This window comes from Tyto alba, unplaced genomic scaffold, assembly GCF_018691265.1.
Source record: "Tyto alba isolate M040663 unplaced genomic scaffold, T.alba_DEE_v4.0 Super-Scaffold_21, whole genome shotgun sequence".
Classification (NCBI taxonomy): domain Eukaryota; kingdom Metazoa; phylum Chordata; class Aves; order Strigiformes; family Tytonidae; genus Tyto; species Tyto alba.
The window spans coordinates 18,585,673-18,606,126 of record NW_024881295.1 but is presented as its reverse complement, the minus strand read 5'-3'; the positions used below and the strand labels follow the sequence as shown (position 1 = coordinate 18,606,126).

Below are 20,454 nucleotides of genomic sequence, written 5' to 3'. Positions count from 1 at the left end.
GCTCCCTGTGCCCTTGCCCACGGGCAGGACATGAGGAGTCCTTGAAGTCTCGGTACCAGCTGAAAACACCAGTGTGCTATCAGCGTTCTTCTCATGCCAATCCCAAAGCTAAATCCGAAACACAGCACTCATCTAGTCCCTGAAAAGGAATATTAACTCTATTCCAGCCCAAACCAGGACAGTTGCACACCTATGCTTATGAGGAAAGTGCAGACTGAGGAGTGCCACTTAGGGCTGTTCTGGGTCCAGCTGCTGTGCAAGACCCTACATGACAGCTTGATCACTGAAGTTCTTGTATTGCCTTCCACACGCTCCTTCCTGCATGTAACAGTTTCCTGTAAGTTTTCCTGCTCTGCTCTCTTCTCCAAACCAGGCCAGCTGTGAAAGGGAACAGGGTAAAAACTCTTCCATTAGCAGCATACGCCTTTGAGACAGAGGTAGTGTTGGCTGGGTGGAGGAAACAGCACTGCAGAGAGCATCTGAGTTGCAGTCCCTCCAGCTCGCTCACCCTTGCCCCATCCTCCTCTCTGAGCTGGGGGCAAGGCAGCACGGCCTTTCTGAGTGACACAACATGAGCAGGCACCAAGGACAAAGTGTTGAGATCAGGATGAGATGCTGAAAATGTTCAGCCTCATCCGGCACAGGCTCACAGATGCTGCCACTGGAAGGAGGTATAAAGATATACTGAGATGGCATCAGTTCACAGCTTTCTAGTTAAGTACTTGGGACACATTCATCTTTGGGGAGAAATCAGAACATTTCATTGGGATTTATGAGCCACTTCACACTTTTCTAAGCATGACGTGATGCAGACAGATGTGTGGAACAATCCCCATTTAACAGAGCTGTATTTGGGATAGGGAATCTCCCCCTCTTCTGCCCTTTTTGGATCCAGAGAAGCCCCACCAACTGTACACTTCAAAGATGGAAGAGGCAGAGGTGACATCAGCAGCAGGCATGCAGGAGGCTTTGGAGCACAGCTGGGGAGCCAGAAGAGCAGCACCGTGTCAGAAGAGAGGGGAGACGGAGCTTGAGTCAGTGCAGAGCAAAAAAGATGCTGTCAGAGAGGCCTTCAGCTCTGTTCCTCAAAAACCCTTTCCAGTCACAGACCAGTAACTGTTTGTGGAATCCCCATTAGTAAACTGACTAAGCACTTCATAATCATTGATACAACATCTCTGTGATGTAAAGAAAACAAGAATTTTTGATCTGCCAAGGATAGGGCTGCTCACCAATAGCCTGGTTTCCAATAATTTACCAAGGATAATTGGGTTTAAAGTAAAGCAAACACCAAACTGCATCTTCAACCTGGAAATCAGATAGCCGGCACTATGCGTAATCCTGCAGAAGAGTTTGTCTCCATAGAATGAAATACATAAAAGCCAAGGGAGATATTGCCTAAATTAGTCAGAGAAGGAGTCAAGGAGATGGACTTGAGGATCTACTCAGCTGTTATGTACATGATTTGATTCCACAAAATAAATCTGTGCTTAGGATTTCCCAGGCCTAACTGTCTTGCAGAGTTGGACACCAAAGCTGCCTTCCATCCCTATTTTATCATGGCTGAATGTGACTGGCAGTTCTCCCCTTTAAAAATGTTACAGATCACCAGTGCACAGAAACTAATCACAGTCACAGAATGGTTAAGGTCAGAAGGGACCTCTTGAGATCATCTCATCCATCCTCCCTGCTCAGGCAGGCACAGCTACAGCAGATAGGCCAGGCAGGAAGATCCATATGAAGCCACTTCATTAAAAGAATGAAAACTAGCAACAAACATTATCCTTACAGCAAACGCAATGTGAAAATGTGAGACCACAGATACTAAAACCACTGGAAAATGTTCTTCATAAAATATGATGGTAATTAAATTCCCAACTCATCAAGACAGTGAAAACAGGCTACCTTCAATCCCATGACTAATAGCAATGAGTCTTAATCTCTGCATTCTTATGGACTGCAGGTTAAAAGGCACATCTGCTAGAGTAACTTTCTGAACAGAGGCACTAAAACTATAGCATTTTTACCAAAGGCCCAAAATTCTACTACTTTGCGATGTAATTGAGTGAGGCACAGAAACATCACTTACAAACTGAAAAAAAAAAAAAAAAAAAAAAGCTATGAAAATTAAAGCAGCTTTAAAAATAATGTTTTGTGTAACACTACAATCTAGCCTAGCATCAGGACCACAAATACTCCATCTTGTAACAACGAAAGCTGCTAAAGTCAACAGAACAGAGTATACCTTTTCACATTCCTACCATTCAGTTCATTTTTGAAAACAAGGTTGGTAGCTGACAGATGTCTCGAGTTTTTCCTGGACAGCTTACATGTGTAATAACTGCTGCAATTTGAAAAAGAAGTCCTTATTAGCTCACTGATTAAAACTTCAAAGTTTTTATAACGTAAATCAATCTCATGACCCAAAACATCAAAATCTTAGACTAAAGCAGAGACCTCTGAATACAGCACAAGAAACATCAGAGGTTACGAGAACATTTCATATTGTGTGGTGGACAGCATATATCCTGTATACATGTATTAATATTTAATGTAATGTATTGCAATTTGCTTTTACTTCAACATCCTATAATGGCCTTACTTTCCCATCTTGTGCTCCAACAATGGAAATTATCGTATAGCTGAGACTCTGTATTGCAATCTATATGGAAAAGGCCCCGCTGAAGTTCAGTGGAGTTTTGAATTGCCAAGGAGCATGGGAGGAGACTTCAGATCCTAGACTGCTAAACCATGACTGAGTAGCTAAAGATGGGCAGCTCTGATGAGCAATAAATACAATGAGCTCCTAACAACAGGATACAAGAATTTAATAATGAAACAGTTAAAAAATGAAGACTTGCTTTAATAAAATTCAACTCCAGTAATTGAATCTGTTCGAAGAAGGTCCACAGAAGGAGAGGTAATAGTCCTAAACATAATCCTGCCCACGCTCTTGCACCTCATGAATGGGTAAACTATTTGTTTCAGTGAAAACCTGAGGCCTAATTTCTATACCTAATATTCTGTATTTCTATTCTATACATAAATTCTATTCATAGTCAGTATGACTTCAGAGAGGCTGCAGATGGAGCGAGGTAAGAGCAGAAGCACACGTCACCGCTGACATGATGGGAGCCTCCCTAGCTCCCCGTAGTCAGTCGCGGCGTTTTGATGCCCCGCCACGCAGCCCCACACCCAAACTGTTGTCCAGCCCATCCGCTGCAGGGGCTGCTGGAGATGACACACAAAGACCCTCCTCCACACATTTTGGTTGGAGCCTTAATAAAACAAGCAGCCTTCAGAGTTCTGATGCTTTAAGACAGAACCCTACAGCCCCAAAACCTACACCCCCAAGTTTACGCAAGACAGTTTGCCCAAACCACCTGAATTCCACTTTGCAAGTGTCATCAGAGGCGCCGTTTGCTTGTGTCTCACAGTTACGAGTCCGATCTGTGCTCAGGGAATAGTCATAATGGAGGTGGTAACAGAGAAGCTAGAAAACAGATTACAGCAACAGGAAGGGATATGAGAAAATTCCTCTTTGCAGGGCTGCATGCGCGGTAGGAATCAGTATGGTTTCCTCTATAAAGGTTAGAAGCAACAAAAAAAGTCCCTTGCAGCCTAGATGGGGGATGGAAATGCCCTACCTGCAGCTAAGGAGAGCTCTGGAATTGAGAGCCTCAGGCCTGGACTGGCAACTGGAGAGGCTCCGCTCTTGCTTGGCATCAGGCAAGGTACAGGATTTCTCCTCTTCCTCTCCGCATGGATATCCTCAGAGCCCATGCTCTGCTTGGCACAGCATGAAGGCACAGCCCCACGGGAGTCAGTCTGGGCTGCAGAGCATGCAAGCCCATTGACTTCAAGGGGAAGTAAACAAGAAGAGAATTTGTGCCCATCTTTGATTTCAGTTAATCGTGTTGACCAATCCCTCTGCCTTACTAATTTCACCTCAATTCCTCGCACTATCCCTTCTGTCTGTGCCCATGTGCACCCATGTGTTATCCTGGTTTCTGATCAGTCTTATTTTGTACATTATTATGGTGGGATTAACAGCTGGCTGCAGCTCTGCTTATCTCCTCCCCTCCCCCCCCCCGCCCACCCCAGAAATTGCATTGCACTTTTCCCCCTTAATTCATTCTGTTCCTCTGTTACTGCCAGGTCATTCCAAATAGCACTGCCTTCATGCCAGTGCAAGTTATGTGTCTCTGTCCCTCAGTCTGTGATTAGTGGTCTCAAAGTCCTACTGCATAGGCTCAGGAGGGGTGGGGAGGCAGAGATCAAGTTTAAGGAGATCAGTAGGTTTTTTCTGAAAACCAGCTTTATTCTTCTTATTGAAAAATATAATTTTTTCAGCTCTTCTGGACACTGAACCAAGCCTGTAGCATAACTGATTTACCTGCAAGTAAAATGAAATCTTTATTGTATTAAAAATACTTCTAAAAGTGCACCAATTAATATTCTAAAGAATATATTCATATATAACCTAAGTTTATTAAGTGTCTTCCCTCAATATGGAGTATGTTCATGATGTCTAACTGAAGAGAATTTCTGCACATTATATGTAACAATGTATTTTTGTGGGACAAAAAGATACCTTTTAAATTTGGGAGAATAGCTGTTTGATAGTTCAACTTCTCTTTACAAAATATGTAATTACTAACATTGTAAGACAGTATAAAAATACCACAAAATGTAGAGAGACACGTGAGTGCTGTATGAGTGTGTACACACATCCCTTCTGTAGCTCCGTGTATGTGCACTGTATCAATCCCAAGTTACTTCCCTTAATGATGAATATTGGAAGAGTGATGATTTTTCAGAGTCACGTTCAGCCAGGCTGAAAGGAGGTAAGGTGTATCACTCACCTACTTTATACTTTGGCTGTCACAAAACCAGAGTTGAAAGATAAACCAAAACCACCTCTCCAGTCAAATATTTTATCCTTTCAGCGTGACGCAGAAGTTTAATTTCCACAGACGGGGGGGTGGGGAGGGGGGTGGTGGTGACCTCGAGACTATTGTATGGCTACTTCACACACACACACACACACACACACACACACTGGCAGCGATTCCCCTCCCTGGCAGAATAAAGCAGGTCTATAAATAACTTCCAAAGGAATTGTCTCTCTCCTCACGCACTGCAGCCAACTGTTTACATGGATCCCGGGTCCTTACATATTAGGTTTGCTCAGCTCTCATCCTACGGGCTGCTCAATTTCCTCAGCCTAAAAAAAAAATAAAAAAAAAAAAAATGCCCCGGACGATGCAGGTACGTCTGGCGGCCCCCCCGCTGCCACAAACCCCCGTTACCCCAAGTTGTGGCTCCCGGCAGCGGGGGCTGAGCGCGGCCCCGGCCCCGGGGAGATTTCCCTGGGCAGGGGGGTTGCAACCTTCCTTAATCCGTCCTCCAACTCCCCGGTCCCGGCAGATCCTCCGGCCCCGGGAAACCCCTCCTCCCCACCCCACGGATCCCCGCAGCCACTCCAGGGCCCGGGCATCTTCGCTCGCCCACCTGCAGGGGGCCGGCCCGGGGCTGCGGGGAAGGACACGCGTGGGGCGGCCCCGCAGCCGGCGGGGGCTGCGCGCCCCTGCGAGGCGCGGGGCGAGACAAAAGCCTGGGCTTGGCTCACCTCCTTCAGCTGCTCCAGCTCCTGCTTGAGGCCGTCATACTCCGCCTCCAGCTCGTCGTACTGCTGCTTGAGGGTGAGCTTCTCCTCCAGCACCACCAGCCCGTACTCCGCCGCCTGGATCTTCTCGTGGGTCGTCTCGGAGAGCTCCCGGGTCAGCCGCTCGATCTCGCTCTTGTAATGGTCCGCGCCCTGCAGCACCTCCTCCGCAGCCATAGCCCCCGCCGGCACTGCCGCGCCGCCGAGGCAGCCAAGGGGCGGGGGGGGGGGGGGGGGGGGGGGGGGCACCGGCACCGGCACCGCCGCCGGCCTGGGGATGGAGGATGAGGATGGCGGTGGGGGCCGGGGCCGGGGCCGCCTGCGGCAGCCGCCGCCGAGCGCGGGGGGCGGGCCGCCCGCCCCGCCGCAGCCTCCCGTCCGTCCCACCCCCCCCACCCCCCCCCCCTTCCCGCCCGGGAGGCGGAGGGGCCGCGCTCGCCTCCCGCCCCGCTGCTGCGGTGGCCCCGGCTGCGCCTGGGCCGGGCGGGAGAGCAGCCCCCCCCCCCCCCCCGCCCTGGGGAGGCGGCGGCGCGCTGGGGGCCGGGAGCGCGCCTTGGTGCGGCGGCTGCCGGTACCCGCCTCTTCCCGGGGAACCGGCACCTCCGCCTCCCCGCCGCACGGTCCCTCCCCTGCGCCCTTGGGGATGACAGCGTTCCGCGGGTCTGCCGTTCCCCGCCGGGGAGAGAGGGGAGAGCGGCGTCGCAGCGCGGGGGGCAGGGGGGGACACCCGGAGCGCTGGGTGCAGCCGGAGCCCGGAGCGGCTTGTGCGGGGCCGCTCCCGAAACCTCCCCCCCCCCCCGCCCTTCCCCGCTCTCCCCAAACCTCCCCCCCCCCGCCCTTCCCCGCTCTCCCCAAACCTCCCCCCCCCCGCCCTACCCCGCTCTCCCCAAACCTCCCCCCCCCCGCCCTTCCCCGCTCTCCCCAAACCTGCCCCCCCCGCCCTTCCCCGCTCTCCCAAAACCTCCCCCCCCAGCCCTTCCCCGCTCTCCCAAAACCTCCCCCCCCCGCCCTACCCCGCTCTCCCCGAACCTCCCCCCCCCCGCCCTTCCCCGCTCTCCCCAAACCTCCCCCCCCCCGCCCTTCCCCGCTCTCCCCAAACCTGCCCCCCCCGCCCTTCCCCGCTCTCCCAAAAACAGCCCCCCCCGCCCTTCCCCGCTCTCCCAAAACCTCCCCCCCCGCCCTTCCCCGCTCTCCCCAAACCTCCCCCCCCCCGCCCTTCCCCGCTCTCCCAAAGCCTCCCCCCCCCCTTGCCCTTCCCCTCGCCCCCGCAGCGGAGCGGGGCTCTCGGCCGTGGGGCGGGTTCAGCGCCTCTCGGTTTCCCCCAGCACGTTGCAGCGATGGCCGCGTTGACGGCGACGGGGGGTAAAAACCAGGGAGGGAGGCGCAGCCCAGCGAGCAGCGGGAGCAGGAGGACAGCCTCGAGTATTCAAGAGCTTCCCGCTCCCTTCCCAGTCCCCGGGAACGGGCAGGGAAACCCGGGTGTGAAACGGGAGCGGGGCCGGGGCGCTGAGCTCAGGCCACACATCCATGACGGGTCATGCAAGATCTCTGCGCTGCTGGTTTAGACAGCAGGACAAAACCGATTCAGCTCAGATGCGGTCACACCATTGTTTCTCTGTCAAATTAACCGGAGGACCTGATGCATAGATTATGTCAGTTTTATGCTGGCTGCAGAAAGACAGATGCTACTTGTCTAGCATAAAATTAGAGTGGTGCAGACAGACAGTAACTGATCTCATACAAAGCCTGCCAAGAAAAAGTTAACACACCGGATTAGGGGTGGTTTACATATTTGAACTGGAAGAGTGAGTTCATCCTGGATCAATGTCATCATGTCCCATGTCACAGCTTATTTTGTTTGGTTCTGGGAGTCTTAAACCCAAATTTACTGTTTCTTCAAACTTTGGCTTGCAAACAGAGACCTGATCCTATTGTTATCGACCAAGTTTTGCTCTAAGTACTACCAGGATTGGGTTTCCATGCCTTACAAGCATCTTTTTTTTTTTTTTCTAAAATACTAGCAAAATTAAGGCTTTAAAGTTTAACAATTGAGTTAGAATTTCCTAAAAGGAAGAGGAAGGTGTTTTGTTTTGCTTTGGTTTTTTTAAAAAAGTTACATAGAGAAGATGGATACCACTGCCCACCAATGGAGCACTGAATTGGAAATCAAAGACAGATTCCATTTCTTGCTGAGCTGTTAATGCAGCTTTAAACAAGCCACATCCCCTTTCTACCTCAGCTTCCCCACGTCTAAGAGCTTAAAATGTTAAGACTTCTCAGCAGAGTGCTTTGAGATCTGCAAATGGAAGCACTAACACTAGTTTTGCAGTATATGCATACAGTATATAACATATCCATTTTAGAAATATATTTGCATGCATACATAACTGAGACATTGTAATCTAGTCTGCATAAACACTTCTTGTTGCTTAGAGAACATAAATGGAAGAAGCAAGCAAAATAATAGATGTTCTGTCAATTTGTAGCTTGAAAGCAGCTTCCAAAAATGTACATTTTTAATAAATTCTAGTGTAGAAGCAAGCATGAATATTAACAGGAAAGAAATAAGTGTGAATATTAATAAGTAAAGAAAGTGAGTGGCTCTCATCGATGACCAACCATCAAAACAGAGGAAAACACCAGTACTCCAACTGTAATTCCAACTGTACACCTAACCTCAGCATCCTTTTCTTAAAAGAGGATGAAAAAAAAAACACAAATCAGAAGGAAAAAAAAAAAAAAAAAAAAAAAGAAAAACCAAACCAAAATCAAACAACCCTAAAGCAGGACCAAAACGTTGTCTCAAGAGCTTTTACAAACTCTAGGCTAGCAGTCTTCCTGAGCTTTCCACCTATGCCACTGTGCAAGCAAGTCTTTCGTGAGCACTCCTTCAGGGACAGATTGGAAAACAAACAGCTGAAGACTGGAGCTGAAAATGAGCGTCTGGGCCAAGGATGGTGTGGGAAATGACTGAAGCAACTGGATGCCAATAGCTAATCCAGCCTTGGTGTAACTCCACTTGACATTGTTTAGTTGACGATCCCTCTCACAACCCAAGGGCAGCCTCAACACATGTCTGAACATCTGCACCCCAGAGGGGAAATCTGGCATGTTAAAATGTGTCAGTTTTTCTGCAATACCTCACAAGAAAGTGAGAAGCACAGTCCAGCTATTGTGGACTGTGCAGAAGTTCACAGTGACTGTGGGAGAGTTTCCATAGACTGGATGTCCTGTGGCTCCTCTAAATTGAAAGCAACCAGCATGCCCATGATTTATTATCATTAATACCCATTTATTCTGCATCTTGCCTCCTAAACATATGCAATATCAAATATGTCTCCTTTGGTGATATTTGTTTTAAAAGTCTACCTCTTCAAAAGTCTTCTTTTAAAAGTCCCCAGAGTCGCCAGTTTCTCTCCACTGACTACAAAGGACAGCACCTGGGGTGGCCAGCACAGACACAGACGTATACATTCAGACACATATATCTGACTAAACAAATCCTGCCTTTCGCATCTACATTCTTTCTTAGGGCTTCAAACTAGCACCTACATTCTACTGCCAAGACTCCTCCATCTGTATTTATACTGGACTACTAAGCTCGCTGATGGATCCGAAAAATATTTAAGCTCCTTTCCCCAATATAAGGAGCTTTGTTTCGCCTCATTCCTGACTCCGTGGAGATGAGAAAAAATGGAAAAAATGGATGGTCCTATAAATAGCATTGCAGTTATAGGAAAAGACATAATTAAAGAAGGAAGTGTTGCAGCATGGCCCAAATGTGGTCATTCCCTAGTGAGGAGCTCATAACTGAAGCAGTAAGACCTCCTTTGATGGAAATTTCTTGCTTTCTGGAGTGCCTATAATAATGCATGGATTCAAGTGACTGCACAGTGGTGCCAACAAAGTGCTGGTCTCAGTCACAGATCTGGCCCCTTTAGGAGCCCACTTATCAATGCAGTAGCCCTGAACAGTGATATGGGCAATTTAAATAATTTCACTGCCCAGGTATGCATTACCTCACATTGGTTTAAGTCCTGCTACAATGCTTTTACATTTTCTGCCTCCCCTCAGCTGATGCCCTGATCTTCCTAAAGGTTGGCGTATCACACTGCATTGTTATTTCTCCTTCATTTTGCCCTGCTGCACCCTTATCACATGAATATTTCAAACCAGTCCATAGTCATTTAGTGACATTCAACACACCCTCATAAAACGAGCCTCCTGATTGCATCCATTTCGTGGACAGAAATTGCCCTTTGAATTCTTGGCATGTGATACTAGTGGACTCTTAAACTAAGGATAGTAGGTTCCAGTACCAAAAAATGCTGGTTTGATTACAGATTTTTTTGAGACAGTCTGATATTCAAGGACAGGCAAAATGATACAGTTCAAATCTTGCTCAAGAGAATATTATCCAAATTTCAGATCATTTAAGAAGCATTTAATGATGTATATGAAATGAACTACTGGTTCTATGTCATAGTGAAAATGCAGCTATAAAAGCCACCCAGTACCATATATTGCAGATGGCTGAACCCCTGCACTCACAGCGTACTCAGAAACCACTCTGAGTCCATTTGCATGGAGCATCTCAGAGGACCAGAGCCCAAAGCTAACAACTGCTAATTAGTAGTGCTTGACAGGCTCACCAGAGTGACCAAAGGGGAGGAAAAAAAAAAAAAAAAAAGAGTATGAGGACCAATCTGTCATCGTCAGTAAGAATGGGGTTGATTTCCTGAAAGTGAAAAGAGGGGAAAAGCACTGAGGGAAAGCAGTATGGCAACTGCTGGGTCTGGTTTGGAAATAACCAAGTGGCTGTTACACTGCCAAAGCTTCATCTTTCTCGAGCGCTGAATATGAGCACCACATTTGTAATGAATGACTAGCCTAGAGATAAAAGGGAGGCACTGAGAAGAAAATGAAATTGTAAAAGATATTTCAAGATCCTAGCGCAATAGAAGTGGTAATAGGTTTTAAGAAAATTAGTTTATAGAGAATGTTAAGAGAAACTAAACACAGGAGCTAATAATAATGCATATAATGAAAAGTAATGATGTTATGCTGATTAACATGAGTGTCACTATTCAGAAGAAAGACTTTCAAACTGTAGTGTCCTTATGCAAGTCCTCTGTGATACAGGATCCTGTACACCAAATCCCCACAAGAATAATTTTGGGCCCCAAAAACCTGAAAAGGTTGAAAACCGCTCACGTAGAACACACAGAATCTGAAAGGAAGAACAAGATAAACCAGGACACTCCAACAAGGAAATCACAAAAAAGGACTGTACATAAATGATTGGCAGGATGCTTTGTGTGTAATGAGCAAGGGCTAGAGAACCAAAAATGAGTTTTACAAGAAAACTATCAAAAAATAAAGCATAAAGACATTTAGAAAACACAGTCACCAAGAACTAAGCGGCAAGCTGATACCTCAGTATAGAAAAACTACAGACTATAGCAAGGAATGTGAATTATTAATTCTGTTAAACTGAATAATATCACCTCAGCCTGCAAGGATGTTGCTTTCAGCAAGTGTTGAGCGTGGGTCTTGATTCAGCTCCACAGATGTCAGCTGAGTCTTTTAATTGACAGCATTGCCCCCCAGGGTCAAGACCCAGAACACAGCTCTTCCACTCTATGCAGAGACGTACAGTACCAAAAAAAAATGGCTGAAAGAAAGACAGAAAGGATTATCATGCCTATTTGCAGAACTAAGCACTTCCCTGTGACACAAGGAAGACCTCTCCGCTTAGAATACTTTGTCCAAACAACTTCTCGGCAATTTAGCCTAGATAAGTCAGTGTCACAGCAAACTGTTCTTTACCAAAAGATTTAAAACTGGGAGGAGACAGGAAAACACGGTTTATCTCAGAAGAACACCAGAAGCATCCATTGCCCAGATAACCACTACCGTCAGGACTCAGGCAAACTGCAAAGTAGCCGGCCATCTAGGCCAGCAGATTGTTATGAGAGATGAGGGCAAAATGACTGTATCCTGAAACACCTTTTTACTTTTGCTGGAGCCTCGGAAAGCCAGGCACCCACCGCTGCACCCACTGAGAGGCCGGTGATGTGGAGAGGCGAGGCAGCTTGTACGTGGGAGACTGGAGCCTTCCAGCAGCGACGAGTTCAGCTCCGCTTCCCCGCTCTGAGCTGCAGCAGCGCCGCGGGACGGTGCCTCCACGGCTCGCTGGCTGCACTTCGCACCTTCCTCCCGCCTCGTGTGGTCCCCCCCCCCAGCATCTTCACCCTCTTCGCTCACTCCTGGGGCGTCCCCACCCGCTCTGTCTCTGCATTAGAGACGCGGAGGGCTAGAAGGAGTCCAGTCCCATATGTAGGGTGGGATCAAATGCATCTAGACCGTTCATGGTTAGGGTTATCTAATATCTTCTTAAAACCCTCGGTGACACGCATATGACAATATGCCTACAAAGCCTTTTCCAATATTTCACCACCTTCACAAATGGAAACTTTTCCAATGTAGAGTTTAAACTTTTTTTCACTACATAGCTAGATGATCTATTCCTGTCCTTCAGTAAACACTGTGCTGTTTTCATCAGTTTCTTCGATGTTTGAAGGCTGTTCAGTTTTTTCTTTTATTCATTAAGCAAATTTCCAAATTTTTCTCAGACCCCTCAGTCTGTACTTGTAAATCATCCCTTCTAATCTCATCCAGAGCTCTGGATGACCTTTTCAGAACTGTCTCATTTCTTGCTTTTTTAGGCTGACCATAGTGCCTCCAGGTGAAGGCTTCCCCACTACTGAATAACATGGACCAAATATCTCCCGCACTGCCAGTGTACTCCTTGTACCCCATCCTATGTTTTAAGAAACCACAACACATTATTACTTAGTCTGTACTTTGCAGCTTCAGGATCTTTTTTTTTTGCCCTGCTGCTTTTCCATCCACTTACATCTCTGCATTTATCTCTGCTGAGGTTCATCTTGTTGATTTTGGATCACTTATTCAGTATGTCAAGATCATTTGAATATCCTCCTCCAAAACGCCCACAATTATTTCTTGTACAGAGGCATCAACAAAGTCATACAAATGTATGATCAACTGCTTTGTGTCTAAAAAGTTTTAATTCCCAGAGCGTAGAATCAGATCAGGGAGTTTTTTCACTACACACCGTTGAGTTTGCCACATTGAACTCAAATGCATCGTGATAACAGCATGTTAATTTTTTGCCATCACGACAGCTGAGGGGGTTTTAAGCAAAAATACTCCAAAACCTGCATATAATTCAAACTCCTCTGGGCCTGCCTGCTGGCCACAGCCCCTACCTCTCCCTGCTCGGTAATGGCCACCTCCCTCCTACTGCCCCCAGTTCCCACCAGCCCAGCACCGGGCCAGGGGTGCTGCTCCACGGGTGCCCCCCAGACCGGTGCCCTGGGTGCGTGGGGGTCCTCCCCACGGCTGCCAGGCAGCCCACCCACCGCTGCCCAGCACCCCCGGGGAAGGCTGTCACGCTGCCATCAGGCCGTCGATAACGACCCCCCCGAGACGGGCAGGTACCTGTGGAGATTAACGAAGGGCTTTGCCATCCGGAGCACCCGGTCCCTCGGCACAACCGCGACTTTTTGCTCCGGCCACGGTGACCCCAGCCTCCCGCTGCCGCTTACCCACCCAGCCAGTTGCTCGCCTTAAAGCACAAAGGTACAGGTCTGACGCCCACTTTTCTTGGCAGTTCTACCCTGGCAGTTTTTAAACCCATTTTGTTTCTTTCCCAGACACTCACAAATCAATTGCTCAATCATCTTTAGTGTCTTTCTGGGAAGTGAAATGAGGCTATACATTACTCCTCCGGTCCCCTTCTTCCTTTTATTACGTCAAGTCCTCGCCAACGTCTTTGGAGCGAGTGGATGTGCAGAGCTGCCCAGTTCCTGGACTTCCTCCCACCACAGCATGGGCAAAAGCAGCTGGAAAAATCAGATTAATAGGTAGATTCCCTGGCTGAAGCTGGGGTTGACTACCAAATAAGAACCAGGCTGCACCTTTTGGTCCCATTTTAACTGGCTTTTCTCCTCGGAAGTGATTAGTGTGGGAGAGGAACGAATTTGCATTTAACAGTGTGGCTTGTCTAGAAAGACTAGGATCTGCAGTGCACCTATTAAAAATAGCTTCAAAAAGCACTTATTTCTGCTAAAGTTAGCATTTGCCTTAGATTCCTTATCATGCATCAATGACTAAAAGCATCTACAGACAATGACGGCTGAGAGAGAAACTGAAATTTTTATGTGGATTCTAATTATAATGCTGTGTTGATAATATTAGGAAAATTTGATTCAGATACTAAAAAAAAGCATATGATTTTGCTTTTTTTTTAAAGGAGCTACAAGTTAGTATTTCAGTGCTCAGGAATAGGTTGGTTGTGGCCTTCTCTCAAATGCAGTTGCTAAACACACGTTCGAATGAATGCAGAATGCACAACACAAAGAAAATTGCATTATGTTTCTGCTAAGTGAGCGTGGCATTTGGGGAAGGTGCCAGATTTATGACATTACCCTATAAAGTTGGGTTTCATTAGATTTTTGTCAAAACATAATACAGAACAGGTGGTGTGTATTCAAAACGCTAAAATAAAGGCTTACAAAGAAGGCATCTGGATCAAAGCTACAATTATTTTCGTCATGTAAGGGAGAAGTCAAAGCACAATTAGGCGATTAAGATCTTGAACTGGAGATTGACTTCATGCTAGAACTTCTATAGAACTTTTTTTCAATAATTGCACTTATACTTTTTCTTATAATAATCGCATTATTCAACACACAGACAAGGATTGGAATAGCTGAAACAAGTACTACATAAAATTATTTCATGTGAATTCTGTATTGTCAAATCTGACCCTTAAAAAAATTGAAACCCATAAAAAAAATCCCAAGGGTATTTTCCTTGTGGTTTATTTCGCAACAATATTTTGGGCTATTTTCATTTGCTTTATGCTTTCTGAGCTAGGTCAAAAGTGGCTCGTCTTTGGTTCCAGCTTTTCCTTAGAACCAAGAACTCTATTTAAAAAAAAAAAAAAAAAAGAAACCCCCCCAAGCCCCAGAGAGATAGACTGTAACTAAACCTGCAAATTAGCAAGACAATGAGAATGCAGCAGTTGCTAACCCTGACCTTACAGACTAGAAAACAACTGAATTCCTAGAGCTCTCTATGTGGGAAACATGGTAAGGTTTTGGGGTGAAGCATTTTTCTTTCAAAATAAAGTCTTGTCAATGAGGATGTAAAGAAAGGTATTTTGTTGTATTTTAACAGTAGCTATCCAAATGTGTCTAGCTGGGAAAAAATAATATGGTGTAAGAGTAGAGTAAACTGATCCCACAGTGCCAGAGACTTTCCTGATCTGTACTACCATTTGGGAGGGAGATAAAGTTAATTGGGAATTTCTGCAAGGTTGTCTCCTGAGGCTTTCTTCATTCCCCCTTGGATGATGAGGAGTTTCTGAAAGTGAAGCGGGTGGAGCTTGGCATGAGGAGTCTGTGAAGTGGGGGTACAACCACTTTGGGTGCTGAATGTTACCGTTGCTTACAGGAGTCCCTGGTATAACCAGGGGGAAAGGCAAGAGGGATGCTGCTATTTGCCTACCTTTGTTTGCCCAACCGGGCAGCAGAGGATCAAGAGGGAACAGGAGAAACAACAAATTTCTTGCCAGTATTGCACAAAATTTGGAAGTGAAATAACAGATGGTAATTCCTTTGATGCAAGGAACCCATCTGCTACTGCTTCCCTCATGAGCTGCTGGAAATACTATGTGGAAGAGCTTCAGAGACAGCCTGTGAATGGCAAATGTGAATGTGGGTTGTATGAAGATGGAAGAGAAAGTAATTCTGCTTGTGGAAGGGGACATGACAAGAAGGGGAGCTGTGCTTCTGCTCAGCTCTTGGTAAGTCCCAAAATAGGCTTGTGAAAAAACAAAAGAACTCATCTGTATAGGACAACATGCAAAGTAACTGCTCCCTAATGCCCCACATTGAATACACATGAGTGATATCTTCTGCAAACCTAGTTACAAGCAAAGTCCACGCAAAGATCATACTATAGCTGTGGTACCAGACTGTACAGTCCTGCAGAACATCTCAGTTCTGCTATTGACATAGTCCCTGATCACACCTCTTGTTCTTGCCTACTTTCATGAGCAAAAAGGTAACATATCTTGATATTATTTGCCATTGATGTCTGATGATTACCATTTATTATTCCTTTTAAGATTAATAAATTCATCAATCTTTCTGGTTTTCAGGCTGTCTGAAAACTCAGGCAGCTATTATCATCACATTTATCTATATGATATGAATGGAACAATCTCTGCAAGCACAGAGACATAAACTTATCCAAAAGTAAGATAGTACTTTTAGAGCATTCGGTACAACCATGGGAAAACAAATGTGGGCACCTGATCATTCTCCTGCTTCTGCCTGACTTCCAGCTGCTCTGGTGTCTGCTGCCGATCACTCAAAGCTGTTGTTCGCAGGCAACTGAATCAAATTCATAAATAAATAAAATAATAAAATTCACCACCATGGAGAAGACAATACGAGTGCCCACCTAAAAGGAGAAAACCAAATAGTGACCCTCCTCTCCTCCCCACTTTTCGTTAAAAGCATTCCCTCTCCTTAATATTGTGAGAAAATGGCAGCTGCTACCTTTTAAGAGATTTGGCAATTTACTGATGTTAGATGCAGAAGTGAAGTTAATTTGCAAACTTGTCACAGATTCTCTCTGCAAGGGATCTGTCAGAGTAGAAACATGTTTTGAAAATTGATTAGCAGGATAAGGGACTTGTTTTGAACAAGGGATTCCTCCTAGGAATGGTCAGGGGAGCCATGTCTCTTGGCTGACCTCTATGGTCCTTAGCTGGCATTTTTTGACTCCAATCCATGGAAAGCTGGAAGAGATTCACACTCACACATAAGCTTCAAGGTTATTCAAAGAAAAGGGCAAGCAGAATATTTTTTTTTTCCCTTGTCTTTTACACCAAGCTGTTAAGATTTGGTGTTAAGTAAATACAAAACAAGACTTAAATACCCACAGGCACACATTTATTTATATGCTTTATAAATAATGATATTATAGGAGCATCATGATTTTGCCTTGATCAAGGGTTGAGTTACTGAGCATAACGAGCTATGGTTGATAGGATAATGCAAATGACTTAGTGTGATGAGCCTTGGGACAGGCCGTGGATCAACAAACGACTGGATAACCATATCTGAAACTGCTGGGAAAGTGATATTGTTGTAGACAGATCTGGCCGGTGGCCTGTGTCGACATCTGGCTGTAAGTACCCCAGCACTAAGGACTAATAGAGGCTGGGGGGAGGCATTGCTTTGAAGATGTCCAACACCTCATGGGAGCAGATGGCTCAAGGTAGAACCAACACATATTGGTGCTGAGCTGCTGCCCAAAGCCCGACACAGAGACAGGTTGGACAAAGCAAGTGCCACGTTCCCCTGGGCTTGAGCGTGCCAACTCGCTGTGCACGGTGAAGGTCTTGGTTAATTCTGTGTGTGCACGTGCCCGTCTGTGTAGCTTCTCCTGACACAGCCTATCCCTCGCTTGATGAACTGAGTTGAGCTTGGCTGTATTACATTGTCTGGTGCTTCTTTTCCACCTGTGACAGATGGGAACCAGAAAAATAGAGAAAAGGAGAAAGTGGGATGGAGGATGACTTTGGCAATATGACAGTAAGAAGAAAATAAAATCGGAAAATGTATGGGAAGTGTGTGAGACTTCAGTGACTGGCTGTGAAGGGAACTGGCAGGTCAGAGACAGAACTGAGGGTGGTAGGGATTCGTCCACCCAGCGCAACCTTCAGGGATGGCAACCTGCCATCTGATCCTTGTCAGCAGTGTCTGGGGATATGACCGGAGAGTGAAAGGGGTCCTCCCTTCCTGGCCCTTCAGGAAACACGGCCAACAGCGCATTGCTGCTCCCATACTCACGGGAAATAGGTGTCAGGAAAGGAGCGGCTTGAGACGACAAGCCAGCCACCCGATCCAGTGCACAGCTCTCTTCCGTCTGGGGCATCGTGCGCTCCAGATTCTACTGTCTTGATAGAGAGGCTTGAATAAAAATATCAAGAGAAAACTTGCTTAGATGACTAAGCACTTAAAAAAAGTAAGTGAGAGGCTTATTATAGCCAGACCGGTAGACAAAACTTGATGTTGAAAAATGAGATTATATAGGGGAAAGCTGTTGGCAGCCTAAGGGGAAAAGAAACCTCACTATTAAGCAAAGATTCTTTTAAACTATTGCTATTAATCAGCTGTGGTTGTAATGATTGGATGCAATAAATGTAGGTAGAGGTTACATTAGCTGCTCTGGCACTCCCAATTTTCTTTTTAACCAGGGATCTGCTTAAAGAGAAAAGCAAAAAATATGCCAGGTGACCAAAATTTCCCAGTGGATCACTTCCCTGACTCTGTGGAGTACAGAGCATCACAAGCTGCCAGGCTGGCTCGGGGAGCAGGGAGGATTGGGCTGCTGGGTCTCAGGGAGCAGGCGCTCCCCAAACACCCTCCCACCCAAACCTGACAGGCCCTCCCTATTCAAGATCAGTTTAGCATGGCTAAACTGCTTCCTCTGACTGCAGTTAACCTCTACACAACTAAATACTTAAATCTGTGGGGTGAGAGGTACTGACTGGCAGTGTGAATTTTAAAAAAGCTTTTAAAGATAAAGGTCTCTGCCGCCTTTTGTTTCATTTTCTCCACATCACACAGATCTAATGCTTTCACTGGATGGCTCTGTATTAATGGTGTCTATTCCTCGAATTAGGAATTATGTCTGAAATAAATCAGTACTTCTCTAAACAATATTTCATGCTGAATGTTGCAGACCCTATGATACACGTGAAATATCACATTTACCCATTCCACAGACCACAGGACATCTCATCATCGTAACCACTAAGACAGCTCCATGCTGACACAGAGGTCAGCAGGACTGTACAATGTCCAGGGTGAGTGCTTGGTCTTTCAAACGACAGAGGTAGGTTTCTGCGACAAATTCCAGTTTCTGTACTTCCCACTGCATCATTTGCAGACATTTCTGAACAACAGGTAGCAGCGGGCAGAGATAGCTCAGACCTACTGCAAAAATTATTTGCCATAGGCATCAATGCTTTACATTTCTGCTCTCTGTTCTTCCTCATGGGTTTGTATGTTGATAGTTCCCAAGCAACTTCATTTGGTTCCCTGGGAGACAAAAAAAATCTGTTTCTTTGGTCTTTGAGCAGCACTGTTTTTTCTTAGATCCCCCTTTGTCACTATGTAGCACTCTGTTCTGCATATTCCTCTTCTTTTTGTCCTCTCTCTGTTCCCCTTTATACTCCCTGCTTTCCTCAGGCATCTCCTGCTGCCATACCATTGACAATACTAAGTTGTCCTACAAAAGCTACACTTCTTCAGATAATTTAGTTTCATATTTATACTGCATAAAATAAAGGACATGAAGACTGTCTCCCGCAAAGCTGTTAATAAAGTGAAAATTCACATAATTTCTATATATAAACTCTAATCTAAATAATACTGTCACCACTGCTTCGTTCAGCTGCTGTGTACTGACAGAACACTGATAAAATATGGATGTGACGTATCCCCATCCTTAAAAACATATATAAAAGAAATATATTCCAAAGAGACCAATTATTTTTCACTCAGTATAATGCAATGTGCCAAAGCCAGCAAGGACTAATAGTGAATGTATCAATTCCACATCTAAGGCTATTCTAGTCACAGCATTGGAGGAGATCTCAGACCTCTCAGTTCTGCCATCCCTTACAGCTGTCTGTCTAGACTGTTCTTGAAAATTCTACTCATGGAGACTCCACAGTCAGGGAACCTATCTGTAGCCTCTCCCTTCAGTTTATAACTGAAGGAAATGGTTTGCCTGACAATTTGGGAGGAAAAGTAAGTTGAGAAAAAATAATTATTGTATTTATTTTTGTTTCTTTTACTCTGGGATGCTTAAAAACTCCAAACACAAGGGAAAAAAACAAGTTCTGTGGGATTCAGTATAAAAACCTCTACCATTTTTGCCTTTTTTTTTTTTTTTTTTTTTTTTCCCGCGAAGGGATAGTGCTTCAGAGTGACAGAATTGAAGTTGCTATCCAGGAGTTTCAGAAAGATTTCCCAGTACTTCATGGCTAACAAAGCAGCAGAAGAAATGCAGCACTGATGAATGCAAAGCAGTGCACATGGTGAAGCGTGACCCTAATTCTGTGTTCCCAGTAGCGAGTTCTCATGTCAGCTTTTATCACCAAGTAAAGCATTCTCCTACTTCATTGCAGATAACTGGAAGATGAAGCTTCCTACTCTCCAACCATCCAAAAGACCAGGAAGGGAATAGAAACTATCATCTGGTACTCCACAAAGCCATGGTGTACCCAATCTTGTGTGAAGCTCTGGTCACTTAAAAAATTAGATTTTACAACTAGAAAGTATACAGATAGGGAGGGTCAGGTTGGTCAGAAATAGGAAACAATTTCTGGTGTAGAAGAAAGTGAAGAGATTTGGCACCCTCAGCTTGGAAAAGAGATTACTGAGGACATGATAAAGGTCTAGAAAGGTATAAATCAAGTGGAGCAGGTGGTGAGGGAATGATTAGTCATTATTTTTCATGAGACAAGAACTACAGGGCACTAAATGAAATCATCAGGCAGGAGGTCAAAGACAAATGAAAGAAAGCACTTTCACATGCAGTGCCTAATTGCACTGCAGGACATAACATCCTGTTTGTTTGGATGCCCAAAGTATAAATAAATTCCGAAAGCT

At 45.7% G+C, this 20,454-nt stretch overlaps 1 protein-coding gene across 5 annotated transcripts in view; it reads right to left on the bottom strand.

The window, feature by feature from the left end:
• The window catches only part of BICD1 (BICD cargo adaptor 1), a 176,859-nt gene extending 170,368 nt beyond the window's left edge, over positions 1–6,491 (bottom strand). For all 5 annotated transcript variants that reach the window (XM_042795362.1, XM_032986175.2, XM_042795363.1 and 2 more), the window contains exon 1: positions 5,633–6,491. In XM_042795362.1, coding sequence (XP_042651296.1) covers positions 5,633–5,845 — 213 coding nt within the window. In that variant the 5' untranslated portion in view covers positions 5,846–6,491. The remainder of the gene's footprint in view (positions 1–5,632) is intronic.
• Positions 6,492–20,454: the final 13,963 nt, after the last annotated feature.